The 17,590-nt window shown below is 39.6% G+C and overlaps 1 protein-coding gene across 3 annotated transcripts in view; it reads right to left on the reverse strand.

Moving 5' to 3' along the window:
- Positions 1 to 17,590, reverse strand: part of CNTLN (centlein) — a 176,674-nt gene that overhangs the window by 77,374 nt on the left and 81,710 nt on the right. For all 3 annotated transcript variants that reach the window (XM_060268842.1, XM_035140510.2, XM_035140509.2), the window contains 2 exons: positions 4,270 to 4,370; positions 847 to 938 (listed from right to left, as the gene is read on the reverse strand). In XM_060268842.1, coding sequence (XP_060124825.1) covers positions 847 to 938; positions 4,270 to 4,370 — 193 coding nt within the window. The remainder of the gene's footprint in view (positions 1 to 846; positions 939 to 4,269; positions 4,371 to 17,590) is intronic.

A 17,590-nucleotide genomic window follows, 5' to 3' on the forward strand; every position in this document is an offset into this window, starting at 1 on the left:
TGTTTCCTTCATGCAATATACTAGAACTGTCTTTAGCATGTGCACCACCAGGGTGCAAAGATCTGCCCAGTGCCCCCAAATTTAGTTTAGCTGCCCCCAAATTGTTTAGGGGGCGCGAACTCAAAGTTGTTGACCTTTTTGGGGGGAGGAAAATCGCTCACCTATAACAACGACGCAGCGGAAATAACTGCTTTTGTTTCCTGATTCGTCGGGAATATTTGATGCTACAGAGTAACAGAGCGACAAAGGAGGGGGGCGGGGACTTTTTCTCCATTTCTTTTCACTGCCGCTGAACAAGAGGGACTGGTATACAGCAGGTATACATTTGGAGCCCCCCAGAACACATTTGGCAACCCCCAGAATTTGTCGCCCGGGTGCCCTGCACCCCTGGGTAAAGACGGCCCTGCCTGCCCCCATACATGATTTGTGAATCACAAACCAGTGGTATCATCTTATAATAAAGTATAAAAAGCCATTAGGGTGTAGTATTTACGTGTTGTACTATACAAAAGCGAACTGCGGCACACAAAATGTTTACTAAAGCTACATAAAACAAAGAAATGCTTCCATGTACATCTAGATCTTCCTAAGATTCCCCCCCCTTTCCTGTCTCTTTAAATACATTTTTAAAATTTTCGTTCCCTCTACAAGAGACACATAAATATTTTCCACAAGCATTGATTTCTGACACAATTTTGGCAGTTAGGGTTATTTTGAATTATGGGTGGTAATTAAAAAAAAAGAACACATGGCTTACATTCATCAGTTCTGTCTTTTAACTTATGATCCCTTACACTGAAATTGAGATTTAACTTGCTGGACTCAATATCTTACAGATTAGGGTACCTTCAGTAATGTCTGTGCTGGTATTTCTTTCACATTCTTCTTTGGAGTACTGTTCTTGACCCCATCCTCTTCACCAAGTCTAAAGAGCAGCTCTGGAAGGGGAAATAAATAATATATTTTGACACCTAATATTCTAGTAAAACAATACCAAGGCATTTTAAGGAAATGGGTTCATTGGCTTCCCAATTATGAATAATGTGGTCTATTTTCTTGTCAAGCCATTTGGTCAGTCACAGAAGAGTGACCTTTTTTTAAAGTCTTATGCTGTATAATTATTAATCCTTGTAGCATCACCATGTTTTCCCCCCTAGTACAAGCTTTTCAAAGGCACAATAGATGTGCAGGTTAAAGATGCTGTACTTTTATTCCCATCTTCATTCTTTTATAGACTATTCCCTCTGTGCCATAAAAGGCAAATTCACAAGTCTTTTTATCTACACAGTCACTAGCAGTTTTGTTCTCTGGGTCTTATCCCCTGCCAGGAGGATCAGAGTGATTGGCGAACAAAGCAAACAGAAACAGAATTAGGGTGGACGGAACTTTAAACTCCCTTTCTTGTAAGGTGAAAGATCAAGTACTTTACAGGATAAGTCGCACATGCCATTCCACTGAAATGCTGGAGATTCATAGCAATTAGAAACTCCAGAAACCAACTGGTGACCCATCATTCGATGCACCACTCTGAAGATCATCCACACGCTTGATGCTATCCCCCAACTGTACCTCCTCCTCACTCTAGCCCCAAAGTTGAAAACTCAAAACCTATTTTTTGTCACATACTAACCATTGTTTATAAAAGTAAAAACATGTGTTTCAAATACGCAATCTGGAACCCGCCTTGAAAACACACCCCGCTGCTCCATCTGGTAAGCCAATTCTGCGGCCCAGTTCCAACCATTTCCATCACATCATTCCAATGCCTTTTCTGTGGTTTGTGCTGGATATATTCATGACCACATGGGCAGAAATTCACTCACATATCTAGCTTGCACAAAGGACCAAATCATGGAATTACAGAGTTAGAAGAGACCCCAAGGATCATCTAGCCTAACCCCCTGTAATTCAGGAACCTCAGCTAAAGAATTCATGACAGATGGCCACCCAACCTCTGTTTAAAAACCTCCAAGGTAGGTAAGTACATCACCTCCCATGGGAGATTTTTCCACTGTCAAATGTCTTTTACTGTCAGAAAGTTTTTCCTGGTGTTTAGTCAGAATCTCCTCTCTTGTAACTTGAAGCCATTGGTTCGAGTCCTACCCTCCAGAACAGGAGAAAACTCCTTCTTCCATGCGACAGCCCTTGAGGTCTTTCAAGATGGCTACTTAATGAATGCAACATGAAATCATGGTCTGCATGCCTGAATGGTTCACTCCAGCCAGTCCTTCTCTCCCAAAATATGCAGTGCTGCACCCCTTCCAATTGTCCATTCCCATATTTAAATAAAATTCATCAAGTGCACATTAGCCAAAGGCACAGAAAGTATGTTTGTGTGCATATATACTAAGCCACAGCTGTGCTTTTAACTGTGAACTGAGCTTTTAAAAAAATGTTATATAAAGGAAATGGATTGCAGCAAAACTGCTCAAATGTTGCAAAAATATTTTTAGGGTGAACAAGACGTGCCTCCTCGGAAAATAATATCCACTATACTGGCTAAAGGTTTGCTTTAGAACCGTCATTCAAAAGTAAAGCAGACATGGCAGGTCACTTAAGAACTTTCAATTCGCAAACAAAGGAGGAGCAGAAGAAAAGCCTGCTACTCTCTGTAGGTTAGCAATCCTCTTGGCATAAATAGTGACTAACAAGTTTGTTAGAGAGAATTAGATCTTTCTTTTGTCTTTGGAACATGTCATGGCCAATTAAAACTTCTGTATTCACAAAATAAATGGAGCACCAGTCTAAAGATAATAGAAGCTGAAAAAAGTAAAATTGTGCAGCTGGGGAATATGTACCTTTACCTTGATATTAATCTATCAGCTCCCATGTTAGTTCCAAGGCTGGTCCCTCAGCACAGTGGGGCTGCATAACATGCAATGGTAACACATAGAGGCTTTTCATCTTTTTCTAAATATTCACTCATTTGAATGTCAATTGTAGCTTTTACATCAACATTTACTTTTGAGGGACTTTTTTTGTTTTGTTTCCAATAATAAACTGATCAAAGCACTCAGCGTTAAACCTTATAACATGATTAGATATATGAATTACAACTACTGAATATAAGATTTACACAAAGGTGATTTAAATATCTTTTTTTTCTGTGATCCAGAATTTAGGAAAGCCACAATGCAAAAATGAAAGAGAGAGAGAGAGAGAGAGAAGTTACAAAGGTTCATTGCTACCAAGCAAAAGTATGCAGAATTCGCTCTAGAAGGTGTCGATTGTGAGGTTATATTGTGAGGGATGCCAGCCTTTTTTTAAAAAAAGCACTGAAATGCATGATTATGCTAATCACAATAATTTGAAGTTAAATTCAATTGATGCAATAGGGCGCACATTAGAGCCAATGTCTTTATGACTTAATTATGGTAGAGTGCCATTTTAGGAGAAATGTGACTCATTTCTTACTTATTAAAGAGCTTCACAACAAAGAAAGCACTTGAAGCAATGTATATCTGAAGTGACGGACATAATTGACACAGACAAGTTGCTAGAAGTAAGAGGGACAACTGCCATAGATATGGTTTGATAGGTCGTTTCTTATCTTCTGTTTCAGTGTATCTGAAGAAGTGTGCATGCACACAAAAGCTCATACCAAAATAAGAACTTAGTTGGTCTTTAAGGTGCTGCTGGAAGGAATTTTTTTATTTTGTTTCGACCATGTCAGACCAACACGGCTACCTACCTGTAACTAGAACTCTTATATCCATGTATGTGATCCTTATTATTAAAAAGGGAGAAGGTGAAAAATTATTACAACAGCAAACCTCTGCGTAAGTAAACTGAGGGCAATTTATTACATTTCTTCCAAGAAGCTCAGGGCAGCTGTTTAGCCTTGTGACCTCCCTGGCAATTCTGACATAATACCAAACTATAGTTATCACCAGTCGTGGTTTTGGGATTCTGGTTTGCCAGCCAATCGCCAGCTAGGGTTTTAAGAAGCTTAAGTATGTTTTCAAGTAATTTGTGAATTGACAAACCACAGCTTGCATTTGGCTGGCAAAGTAGCATCAGAGGCCATGATTTTAATAGTGTTTCAGAATAGTTTGGTGTGATGTCTGAATTAACACATCATAATTATACAGCCATCGCTCTGTTTCCCACTGCAACTGTACCATGGGGCCTAGAATGAACTTATGAAGCTGAGCATTGTGAGGACAGAAAAGAAAAGCACAGAAACCAATCTAAAACTAGGGTTTGGGTTATAAACTATAATTAGCACGACACATGGTTTGTTTGACATGGTGGCTGAAATGAGCCTACCTTCTCTTTCTTGTTGCAGGCATATATTCAGTTCTTGTATTGTAGCTTTATCCCTAGATGTATATACTTTCATCTGATCCAATTCTTCCTCTAAATTCAGTCTAGAAAAACACACACAAGAACTGAGCGCACAGCAGAAAGAAAGTGGGGTGAATGAGACTTACTCTACAGAAACATGTGCTGAATAAAACATGGCACTTAAAATACTGAAAACGTTGATACTGAATTTCAGGAAACACATATCAGCACTTGTGTTACCTATATTTATGCGAATCTAATGCACCATCGAATCAAACGCGTACCTCAACTTTCTAATCTTTGAAATCAAAGAAGTATTTGCTGGCAAATGTAAATGTGCCGTCAAATCTAAGGTGCACCCTAATTTTCACGACATAATTTGGCCAAAAAAGGTGCACATTACATTTCAGTAAATAAGGTAACTTTTAACACTAGTTATGAGCAGTCCTGCTCCAGCACAGTACGATCAGCAAGAAAATCCTATTCTCCCATTTCTAGTCTCTTTAATTTAAAACATGTACATCATCCACTCTCATGCTTAGCCACAATGCCAACTTTTGGGGAAAGGAAATCAGATTTCACAGAAAATGAAAAAAATTAACTAGACAGTACTGGAAAGATTGTGACTTGCTGATACTCTCAGCTCTGCCCGTTAACAGCGCAGCCCTTATAAATGCATATCTCTTTTTCTTTCCTGTGTGTGCTGGTTTATGCTTCCATGGTAAGTAATCAGGGTTTCAGCTAGAAATAGCCCCCTCCTGTGATGAGTCAAAGTCCCATCAAGTCAGCTGTCCAGCAGCAGATAGCTCAGTTGGTACCGTAGTAGAGCATGAGACTCTTAATCCCAGGATTGTGGGTTTGAGCCTCATGCTGGGTGAAAGATTCCTGCATTGCAAGGGATTGGACTAGATGATCCCCGTGGTCCCTTCCAACTCTACAGTTCTAGGATTCTATACGAGAAGAACTGTGTGGCAGGAGCAGCCCTGTCCTCTCAGTCTAGAAACCTCTACTCCCCAAAAAATGGCAGTGCATTGCACTAAAACTATTTGAATTATATCCCTTGCATTTGAAGCATATTACCAACCAGCATTTAGCTAAATTAAACCAAGATACAGAAAACTGAGGGGGGGGGGACTAAAAATTTCAGCCTAAAAAATTACAAATAAGTAGGAAACAGAATAATTGTCTTTATGAAGACATCATAATGATTACAGATTAACCAATTATCATGACCTTAGGCAAAGTACCGGGATACATGCAATAACCAGAGGCATTTATGTAAAATCTTATACACAAAGCACCTGAAGCACATAAGCAATTCCAGTAGGATACATCAGAAAACTTTTTAGATCCCTCCTCACAACTTCTCTATGATCCGTCCTTATGCAATAGATTTTATTTAGGAAATGTATTTTCATTTTGCATTGTCTTGGATCAGGTGACAACTCTGAGGATCAACGTACACTATATATTGTGAGCAGTGCTATTTCTCTAGAAAAAGAGGTGCCAGAGCTCATCATGAACATCTCCCTCATTCTCAATAGTGCCTGCCTGAGAGGTGCCAGAACTAAGCTCCTGTAGGCTCTGGCTGAAAAAAACAAGCCCTCTCTGTAAGATATTTTACTACACATGATTGCTAACCCTTTAAATGGAGAGTATGTAAATTTCAAACAAAAATCATACAGATATGATTTCAAACAAAATCATACAGATATAATCATCAAAATCATACAGATTTATTCATTAGAGAGCTAGGATTGGCTGCACTTCTCATTTAAGAATACATTTAGTGGTAAACTTTTTGAGTGAGCATTTTGTGTGAAACAATCCTTCAGTGAGGAGGGTTTGACTTCCACCAAAATAAAAATCTTCAGTTCTGCAAAACACGATAATTGAAGCTTTGTAATTAACAGTGTTCTCGAAGCCACCAACATGAGTCTGACCAAACTGCAGGAGGCAGTGGAAGACAGGAGTGCCTGGCGTGCTCTGGTCCATGGGGTCACAAAGAGTCGGACATGACTAAACGACTAAACAACAAACTAAATAACCACCCATTTATGCCTGGAAAACATTGTAAAAATCAGGATTCAAGATGACATTAACAGATTAAGAAAATTAATCTCTATAGGGACAAATGTAAGGTTCAGCATTTAAGCTGGAAAAATCAGCTGCACAAATATAAAATGGGGGACACCTGGACTGCCTGTACTACAATTGATAAGAGATTTTAGTAGACTACAAGTTTACATGAGTCAAGAGTGTGATGCAGCAGCAAAAAAAGCTAATCCTTTTCTAGGCTGCATCAACATAAGTATAGCGTTTCGATCAAGGGAATAGTACTGCTCTGTTCTGCCTTGGTTAGACCATAACTGGAATAATGCGTCCAATTCTGTACACTACAAATTAAGGAGAGTATTGGCAAGCTGAAAATATGTGCAAAGGAGGGTGACCAAGATGATCAAGGGTCTGGAAACCAAGCCTTATGAGGTACAATTGAGGGAATTATGTTTAGCCTGGTACAGAGAAGAATGAGAGGAGATACGATAGCCATCCTCAAATAACTAAAAGGCTGTCCCACGAAGGATGGAGCAAATTTGTTTTCTCCTGCTCCAGATGCTAGGACCCAAACTAATGGATTCAAGTTACAAGAAAGGAGATTTCGACTAAACACCAGGAAGAACTTGCTGTTCAACAGTAGAACAGATTCCCATGAGAGATGGTGGACTCTCCTTTCTTGGAGGTTTTTAAGCAAAGATTTGATGGTCATCTGCTTTAGCTGAGATTTAATTGCATTGCAGAGGATTGAACTAGATGACCCTTGGGGTTCCTTCCAATGCTACAATTCTATGATTCTATGATTTTCATTAAAATCTTAATGGATTTTCAAATATATAGTTATGTAATGTTTGGTAGAAGAATAGTCCAAAGGGGTGTGCTGTAATTAAAATGGCATTCCATGCATATTTGTCCAGCTTGCCAAAATATGGAAAATAGCTGAAGTGTAGAAAAGTGACACCCCAAGTCAGAATTGCAAAAAGGGAACACGGAAAAATCTACTTTTCCTATTGTATGATATCCTTCTGATACATATGCAGATAATTCCACTATTAAGAAGTTAGTTCCCCAAAAGTATAGGTATATGCTTCTGCTCCGAATGTCACTGATCTTTTACTATTTATTTAAAGTATTTATGAATCACCCGTATTCATAGATTTTTAAGCGACTTAAATAAAATATAAAATATCTCGCATCATAAAATAAAACAGCAGAATATTAAAAGTGACTGGATAAAATTAACATTCTGGAAAGGCTGGCTGAAATATAAAAATGCTTTCGCAGCACGTCGAAATCCATACAACGCTGGCGTCTGCCTCATCTCCACTGGGAGAGTGTTCCATAATGCAGGGGCTACTGCGCTCAATGCTCTCTTCTGAGCAAGCTTAGAGAATTTAATTTCTGGGGGCATTAGGCACCTGAAGAAGCTGGGCCTCTGATTATCTCAGGGATCTATGTGGCCTACAGGGGGTGAGGTGCTCATTAATATACCATGGTACCAAGTTGTTCAGGGCTTTGTTCAATGGTACTAGCTGGAGGTGTGAGGAGGGTGAGGAGACTCCTCGTGGGTGATGGGTTGCGATGGGCTTGCTCGCAGGCGAGAGTGCGGAGCAGATGGGGCAGGGACTTAATTTGCCTTCCAAATCAGAAGTGGAATGCTGGGCAGCTGCGTCTGTAGAGAGAGCACCAGTGCAGCTCATGAGCACATATCCAGCGTGACCGGTAGGTATTTTGTGGTTGTGCTTGTTTTATATTGTTTTGATTTATTGTATTTACAGTGGTACCTCGGTTTATGAACACAATTGGTTCCGGAAGTCTGTTCATAAACTGAAGCGAACTTTCCCATTGAAAGTAATGGAAAGTGGATTAATCCGTTCCAGACGGGTCCGCGGAGTACTCAACCTGAAGCATACTTAACCCGAAGCATGGGTGTAATTGGTTCCGGAAGTCTGTTCATAAACTGAAGCATTCATAAACTGAAGCGAACTTTCCCATTGAAAGTAATGAAAAGTGAATTAATCCGTTCCAGATGGGTACGCGGCGTTCGTAAACCGAAAACTTTTTTTGAGGGGAGGGGCTTGGGAGCTTCCCATGTACAAATGTAGTTGATAACACTGATCCTTTATCCTGTAAACTGCTACCTGCTCTTTCAATGCTTCTCAGACACAGGTAAAAGCATGATAAAATATTTAATATAAAATTGCACTTAAAAAGATGAATGTGACTACTGTTAATCCTAGACGGAATTTATGCCACTGCTGGTCTACTCATACAAAGCTGAAGATTCCTGTTCAATGCTTCTAACTGGCCCTGTTCCTCCGCCCTTTCGACATAAGTCATTTGTATAACATAGCCACCACAGCACAGCCAATAACCATTGGTTCACTACGGTAGGAACTCATTAACTAGGGCTGGCCGATATCTGGCTTTCAACATTGTGATAGATCACCAGCTAAACATCATGATATAACGATATATCATATTGTCTGAAATAAGCATGGAGCTCGGTAGAGGCATTGGTTGGCTTCACGCTTTTTCCCACTTGATGATTTTTGCATAGCGCGCGCACGCACACACACACACACACACACACACACACACACACAATGATTCGTGATATATTGCCAGGTCAAAATTATGAAACGGATATCATGATATAACTTCTAACTGGTTTTGGACAATATAGTGTGATAGATTGCCCAGCCCTATCAATAATCTGTTTGTGCTACCTGACAGTAACTGAAAAAACATGAAAAGCTGATGGGCAGCTTTTATTTATTTATTTTTCAGGTAGCATGAGGAGCTGGAAGTACTGAGCAGCATGGCCAATAGCTGCCTCTTGCTGGTATGTGACTTGCTGTGGCGCAACATAATTTCTTTATGCCCCTTGACGGAAAAGCAAGAAACCCACAACACATTACTTTAAATAATATGGTGTCAGCCTAGTGGCTCATAGGATTATCACTTAGTTGCATAAACCAGAACCATTGTCATACTAAAGTGTTTTTCATCATGACCGAATGAACCAGAAATACTCTTTCACTTGCTGTGAGGAATGCTGTTATGTGAATATAGGAGTGTTAAGAAAAAGGAAACCTAACACCAATTTTTCCTCAACGAATCCCTGGAAAACTGCTGAAAAACCTGCCCTTTAATTCTGCTGTCAATACAGATGTCATAAATTAAGGCTGAAGAAAACAACATGGCTCAATGTTCTCTTATTCTACTTCGCCAATATCCCCACCCTGCCAGTCTTTAAAGTTGTAAGATCTGAAATAAGCTTGAACCAGACCTGACTTCTTAAGCAGTCAAATACTAGTATGACAAAAGTTTTCCCTTTGCTCCTCCAATGTTAAGATTCAGGTACATCTGCTTGCAATAAGGGCAAGATATGCTCTTTCAAAAGGTCTGTATATTTGTGTGTCAACTGACAGCTTTGGGAGGCGAGAGCAAATCTTGGAGCAGGTGTTTGATCTAGCCTGTGTGAGAAAGCAAAAAACCATTACATACATTGGGGGATAAGGCTGCCAAAAGAGTGTAAAGCGAGAGAGAGAGAGAGAGAGAGAGAGAGAGAGAGAGAGAGAGAGAGAGAGTAGTACAAGCATTACTTACATTTTAGTCATGTTCGTGCTACAGAGAATGATTTATTGAATTCCTTGGCCAATTTGGACTATCTGAAAGTGATTGCAGTTTGATAACTATCAGCTAGCCAAGGACAGCTGTTCAACATTTTCTGGATCTTCCAACCAGGGTTAGTTGAATAGCCACTGCAAGCACATCAAGTTTCAGATGGTTGAAATGACCAAATAAGGTATATCATAGAAACAAATGGTGCCTGGATGTGCATCTGTTTGAATTCTTAATGTCTTTCCTGGATATATTTTTTCCAATTAATGACCGAGAAACATTTGCATGTTCACAATCCTGGACTGGGTCAGTTCACAGTTCACAGCAGCAGCAAACTATGGTTGGGCATTACATGAGTGAACCTTGAGCTTGCACACTCCTTCTTCCAGCCCCACCACACTCTGTGCTCTGATTCCTTTAAGGAATTCTCCAGTGTCAGCTGGAAGTGAAACATTGAAGAGTGAGAGTGAATTGGCATGCCTGAGCCTATTATAGCCTATTAGTATCACGGGGAGGGAATGGCTGGCTGGCTGGCACCCTAAATAAGAGCACTTCTGCTAGTGGTTGAGATACAATGCAAGTCCCATTTGTTTCAAATGTACAGTGGAACCTTGGTTCCCAAATGGCTTCGTTGCCAAACAAATCGGCTCCCACAACGCTGCAAACCCGGAAGTAAGAGTTCTGGTTTGCGAACATTTTTCAGAAGCTGAACGCCTTGGTTTTCGAACGGTTTTGGGAGTCGAATGGACTCTCGGAACCGATTAAGTTCGAGAACCAAGGTACCACTGCAAAGTATGATTTGTCCCAAACTGGCAACAAAATGTTGTGTTTTATCTAGGTATTTGGTTAAACTGAATCTTTTAATTGTCCTCATTACCTTATGATGACAGAATTGCTAATTTGCTGTTTATTACTTTTGGTACTTTGTTCCCTGCTCTGGGATTTTAAAAGCTGAACAAAGAGTAGCCCATATATACTGTAAGTAAATAAATAAGCAGATTTTAATCTGCCATTCCTAGGATTAACTGGCTCTTGGGAGTCCCTTCAAACATATCTGTGTGGCTTGGGAAGATGACAGCATGGAAAGCAATCCTGCCATCCCAACTGCCCACCTGTTGCATCGCCAGAGCAATGTTGGAGGGGACCATGCTACTCAAGCAACTCCCACATTGCAAAGGTAGCTTCTGAATGAAGCCTGGGCTCAGTCCTAACAGAAAAACAAAATGGAAGAAGGGAGTTTGCATTTCATCGCTGCCTTCTCTCTGTCATAAAACACAACCTTGACTCCCTGAGTGAGTGAGTCAGTGATAAATCATATTAATAAGTTCTCCCAACCACAAATTGTATGCGAGGAGTATTACATTCCTCCTCATTATTTCAATTTGAGAAAAGAGGTTATTGGGCAGCATGTAGGTATTAATCCACTTAAGGACCTGCATAGAGGGAAAGTGACTGAAGCTCAGAAGGCCTTAATTTTTAATAACAGTCAGCATTATTAAAAATAATTTAATGTAACAGGCCTATCTCTATTAACCTCTGTGAAACACCTTATTTAGACAATCATTGCCTCATTTGTACATAAACTTTTTCATAGGAGACACATCCCTTCCAGGCCCTTGAGAACCTTTGGCAAATCTAAAAGCACAATAAAATTACAAAATCAATCAGAGCAGCAGCGGTTCTCCTTCTCTGGCTCCCAAACATCTCTCATATTGATCACCAGCCAGAAGATCCAATAAAATAGCCGCTCCCTTTCCACATCACATCCCCCCCCCAAATAAAAATTCCAGTCTCATCTGTAGCAGTCTTTCTTCAAAATGCTGCTTAACTAAATGGGCTTCTATAAATGCCTGGAAGGTAAGAAGAGGAGGAGGGAAGGCCACAACAAGCTAACACAGAAAGGATGTTGACAGAATTCTAATTACGGAAACAAGGCATTGATATGGCCACTTAATGTTAAATTCTTGTGCTATTTCCCTGGTATGTGCTCTTGGAAGAATAGCTGCAAGAAAAATGACCCAATTAGAGACAAGAGACCAAGAGTTAGTTCACCCAGGCCTATTCTCATTCCGATGAAAAGTCCCAACTCATCCTTCCTTACACTCAAATGTGCAGAGTGTTGGTGTGTGTTTTATTCTGTTTTTAGTTTATCGCTGCTGTTAACTTTTTTGATATGTTTTAGGCAGCTGTTCATTTCATTCTTTTTGTGAAGCACTTTTGAGTTGTTGGGTGTTTTTTTCCCAACCAGTGTATAATTTTTTTATGAAATAAATATATAATAAATAAAAGTAGTGTATAAATTGTGGCACAGGGACCTAGCCCGTGACAGTTTCTGTGCCCACGGCAGCCTTTTCCCCCATCTGCTCCAAACCCGCCTAACTGTTTTTTTTAAAATAGGATGTCGAGAGATTTTAGCAACACAATCCTACATCTAAGTCCAAAGCAAGTCCCACCAATGTACATCACAATGCTAAACATCGTCTACTCAAAGTAAGCCATATTGAACTCAATGGGGTTTACTCCAAGGTAAATAGGATTGAGATTGCAGCCTTACTTCCAGAAAAGTAAGTACAGGAACAAGATACTGGGAGAATCCAGATTCAAAACAGGACAAATAAATTGCCCTGTTCAGTTGCTCTGGGGTCCTTTATAGGAAGGTGAGGGGAGTAAATCTAATAAATAAATAAAAATATGTAAATAAAACACACAATCAACACTTTTAAGGGCATCATAAACTATAATTCTGCTACAGCTGTGTTCATGCTAGATGTGTGCAACTGAGGGGGCAGGCACACCTGCTGCTGCTGCTGCTGCTGAAAGCCATAAACTCACTCAGGTTGCATGCTGCAAACACAGACACACCATCAACCAAGGCACAGTGTCTGAGCTGGGCAGCAACGAGACAGAGGCAGAAAAGGCAGCTCTAGTCATGCATAACGTTTGTGCATTGGCCAAAAAGATCACTTGCCAATCACAGCTTTGACTTTATTCACTGGTTAAAACCCTAGTCTGCCAATACTACTACTAAAAAGATAATTAAAATCGCTTTTAACACTTCTTGTTGATAATTTTAATGTTTCTTGTAAAAAAACAAGAAGTACGTTATTTTTAATAATAATAATAATAATAATAATAATAATAATAATAATAATGCCTCATTGTGGCATATGATGTAAGAATGTCCACTGATATATTCATTTTGCTCTGAAGTTGTTGTCCATATTACTGGTGAAATCCTTGATCGTTGCAGAAGTTCATGTACTTTAAAACTACATTATTCTGGTAGGGGGATTAATGGAAGGACAACCAAAGGGCATTTCATGAACCCTTTTATAGTTACTAAGAGAGTTATACGTTGCGCCTGGAAGGGTAAATACCCACCATGCAAGGGTCTGAGGACCTCACAGCCTTTGCTACATTTGATCACAATTCTTATAAAAGTCAGCTTCATGTGGATACCTATCTGGACATTTATTTGATATATATCAATTTATATGTTTAAATTAAGATGGCTGTATCAATACTTACTGCATTTTTTAAATGTGAGCTATTGGGTTTCCCCCCATTGCCTACCTCTTTCTCTGTTCTTTTTGCTTACTTTGCTAAATTTGTTAATAAAGGAGGGGTGGGACTACAGGTGCCGACGATAGTGGTGCAACTGGTCTGAAGGCGGTGTACATTGTACAGTTCATTTAAAATTGTTGTAGTCATGAGGATTCATACAAAACTCTCGAGAAGAACATCTAAACCATAGTTCTTAGAATAGATGCGCTTTTTTAAAAAGTGGCTGTAAAGATATTCAGCATAAAATGTACTTTAGTTCACCTGCACTTATGTCTCAAATTAGGGAAGAAAAGACGTGGGTTTGGATGCCAAGGAAGGTACAGTCAATTAGCCCAATAAGAGCATCAAGTTCCATGTAGAAGCATAATCCCAAAGAAGTGTGGAAGCAGTTATAAGTGTGGGATCAGCAAATTTAGGGCTTTTCTTTCGTGAATGATCAAGGACAAAGCTTTTGATGCAGATTACATTAATACACTGCCATCCCTTCTACCTGGGAAGAAAAGGAGATGAAATAATATACCCATGGTCATGTGTGCATGGCTACACTGCGACTGTAACCGAATTCCTAGTCGCTATTGACAATTCTTCTTCTTCTTCTTCTTCTTCTTCTTCTTCTTCTTCTTCTTCTTCTTCTTCTTCTTCTTCTTCTTCTTCTTCTTCTCCTCCTCCTCCTCCTCCTCCTCCTTCTCCTCCTCCTCCTCCTCCTCCTCCTCCTCCTCCTCCTCCTCCTCCTGCTGCTGTTCTTTTTCAGAAGATTTAGTGGCTATGCTAACTGCCGTAGTGTTTTTTAAAATATGTATCTGTGGCATAAGTGTCAGCAACTGAAGGAAACATCTTTGCCACCATCTTTGCATCTACAAAATAGCATCCAGTAGATTTTCACTGGAGGCAAAAGGTGGAATCAGATTGTTTAAATCCAGAGCCACAGGAAGATCCTTGTCTCTTGAGATGAGGTTGATGTTTACTGTACCCCTGTGTTGATGGATCTGTTTCAACCACTACGCCATCTAAAGCAGATAATGCACTCTGTGATATACAGTTAACCTACAACAAGCCTTAGTTTGAAGTAATCAAAGAAAGGCTGCTCCAATAATTGCTTTTGCTAAAATGGAGAGGAATAAATACGACAATTTCATCCTTTTATCCCCAGTAGAATAAATGTTTCAGAGGCACACAGTGGAACTCCTGACCACTTCCCCATTAGAATGCCTTTTTTAAAAAATCATCTTCTGTCCTCCTGCACATGATCATCATATTTACATCCCACTGCTAAACTTTTGCTCCCAGAACAGCTCACAATAGAATGAAACAAATAGAGATCGGTGCATCTGAACAGGTCATCAGCCAAACACTACCAATAAGATGAAAGAAGGAGAGCTTCTTCCATCAGCTCAGCGCCTCCTAAACCGTTTCCATTCCACTTGGTCATTTTAAGAGTTACTATTTAACTTTAAGAACTGGTGCCTGAGTGTGCTTTTTTGCTCTTTCCTCCTTGTCATGTCTGCGTGTGTCTGTATATGTGTGTGATGCCTTTTAGAATGTAAGCATGCAGGCAGAGACTGCCTTGTTTTAATTGTTTGTGTGTAAGCCCCTTTGGGAGGTGATTTAGCTGAAGACTGGGGTACAAATGCTCGATCTTAATTAATTACTATTTTGCCATGTGCTGTGTTAAAGGTCTGCTGAGTGTGTCCTGCAGAGTAGTTTCTTTCCCTGGAATGTGAATCATCATAGGATGCATGCGATAGGGGGGTTTATCACAAACAGTGTACCTGATCAATTCTTTACATTCCATACAAGAACTAACAAGACAAGCTATATAAAATCTGTGGCGGGGTGGGGGAGCCTTTAAGGCCCAGATGGTTTCGCAACAGAATTCTAGAATTATGCTTCCAAAGAGAGGAGTTGGTTACTGACAGTCAAATTGCATCTCACCGATATTATCATCATAGTCCTAAAAACACATGAAAAGAACTCCAGAGTACAACCATTCAGTTATAGAATACTTAGATAACCACGCCTGGTACTTAGACGTCCTGGACACAGTGCTACAATTAATGAATTGGGCATCTGTACTAAGTGCAAATGTAGGCCAGTAAGCGGCTCTTTTTAGAGCAAAGGGGAAAACATTTGCCTGTCACCTCTCGATACCTTTAATTTAGAAAATGATCCTTATTGTGTTCTTCCCCCCTGCAGCTGACTCTCTAGCAGTGATAGGCAACTTTTTAGAGACAAACTATCAGATAGTTTGTCAGCAGATAGTTTGTATCTAAAACATCACTGATGTAAAATGTGCATCAGAGAAGACAGGTAGTCTTACATCTTACCCAATTTTTCTGCTGGTGATACTGATGTTCTAAAAACATGGTTTTATCACTTGAAGCCTTTACAGGAAACATAAGAAAAAGACCAGTAGGACCAGCCAATTTATGATCTTCCTTGTCACTGAATAGCATTTGCTACAAATCAATGGTAGATTTGATGACTTTGGAGAATAAAGCATTTGAAAAATGAGCAGCTCCTTTTTTGCAAATCTAACACAGCACAGTTTATAATCAGAACTTTGTATAAGTCTTTTAAGCTTCATTTATTTCTTCCAGTTTTTTATCCTTAACAAACCCCAGTCCATTTAATATTGCTTTTTCCCTGAAGACCAAGGTTACAAGGAAGCTCAAATGTGGATTGAACTGGAACAACAGGTTTTTACAACACTACACTATGTTAATTGGCCTCCCAAAACAGAGTCATCAATATTTTTTATTTTATTTTATTTTTGCAAATGGCCACTGTTGATAATGCAATTAGCACCATCTGTACTTTTTTGCATTTTATTTCACTTCGTTTCTTTTGTGATCTCAGTGTTTACCTTTCTCCTTCTCCCAACCATGCAAACCTCATAAGACAGGATAGCACTTCCTGAATCTGATGAAGTCGACTGACGTCTGTGAAAGCTTATGCCATAATAAATGTGTTCAACTTTAAGGGGGGAGGGGGGAGTTTGGTTGCTCTCGTGGAAGTTGTTCTGAGCAGGCAATTGTTTGATTGTTAGATACAAACCCCTGTTATATTTGCTGCAACGAACTAACATGACTATCTTTCTGGAAAAAGCGCTACCTATGTTTCTTCCCATAGCCTTTTCCTAAGATGTCAGAATAATGCTGAAATGCAACTGGCCAGTGTAGGTTCTAGTGCTTGGAACAATGGAGTAGAATCAGAATTCTAAAACATTGCAAGATGCAGTAAAATATATATATATATAAAGAAGATCTCCAGCTTTCAGAAGTTCTGTGGAAGAATCCCATATGCTACTATCTTTATGTGATGATACAAAAACTTATGATGCTGGTAAATGTGTCAGGAAATCATTATCCGAGCGATCATAGTGTCCTATATATATTTTTAAGTGGCCAACATAGACAGAACCAAAAACAGCTTGCGCTATGGATATAGCAGTATTTTTGTAGTTCCAACAGTGAAGTTTTAAAGGTAGGTCCTTCAGCATTTTACTGCCGAGATAATATTCTAGATGTTCTATCAATGCAGGCACACTTCTGACAAATATGCTGAAGTCTCAAAAGAACAAGGGGGGAAACGTTCAGAGTTTTAAGCACACTCAATGCTAAACAACAAAATCAACTTGACAAAAGACATTTTAAAACATAATTAAAAGAATAATTATGCAATCCCTACCAACTCCCTTTTTTCTATATGAAAGGGAAATGCTCTTACTTTACCAGGGTGAGTTTAATAGTCTATGAATTATAAGATCAAAGAGGCAAACTGTATGTTTTCTAAAGTAAGAATTCCTTCTCCAAGTTTTACACTTACCACAGCTAAAAGAGCTGTGTGAAGGGATCAGTACTAAACCCAAAGGACAGGCTGTGCATGGCAAGAAAGAGAGCAACTCCCTCATGCCTTTCGCAGGTCACTACGAAGGACCATGTTAGCAGATCCACTCCAGACCCTTAACAGGCAGCTCTGCTGCTACCAGTAATTAGCTTGGACAGCTCTGGCTCCAAGAGTAGCAGCAAGGCTACACCATAATGAGCTCAGCTGGGAT

Source organism: Zootoca vivipara, chromosome 16 (assembly GCF_963506605.1).
Source record: "Zootoca vivipara chromosome 16, rZooViv1.1, whole genome shotgun sequence".
NCBI classification, from domain to species: domain Eukaryota; kingdom Metazoa; phylum Chordata; class Lepidosauria; order Squamata; family Lacertidae; genus Zootoca; species Zootoca vivipara.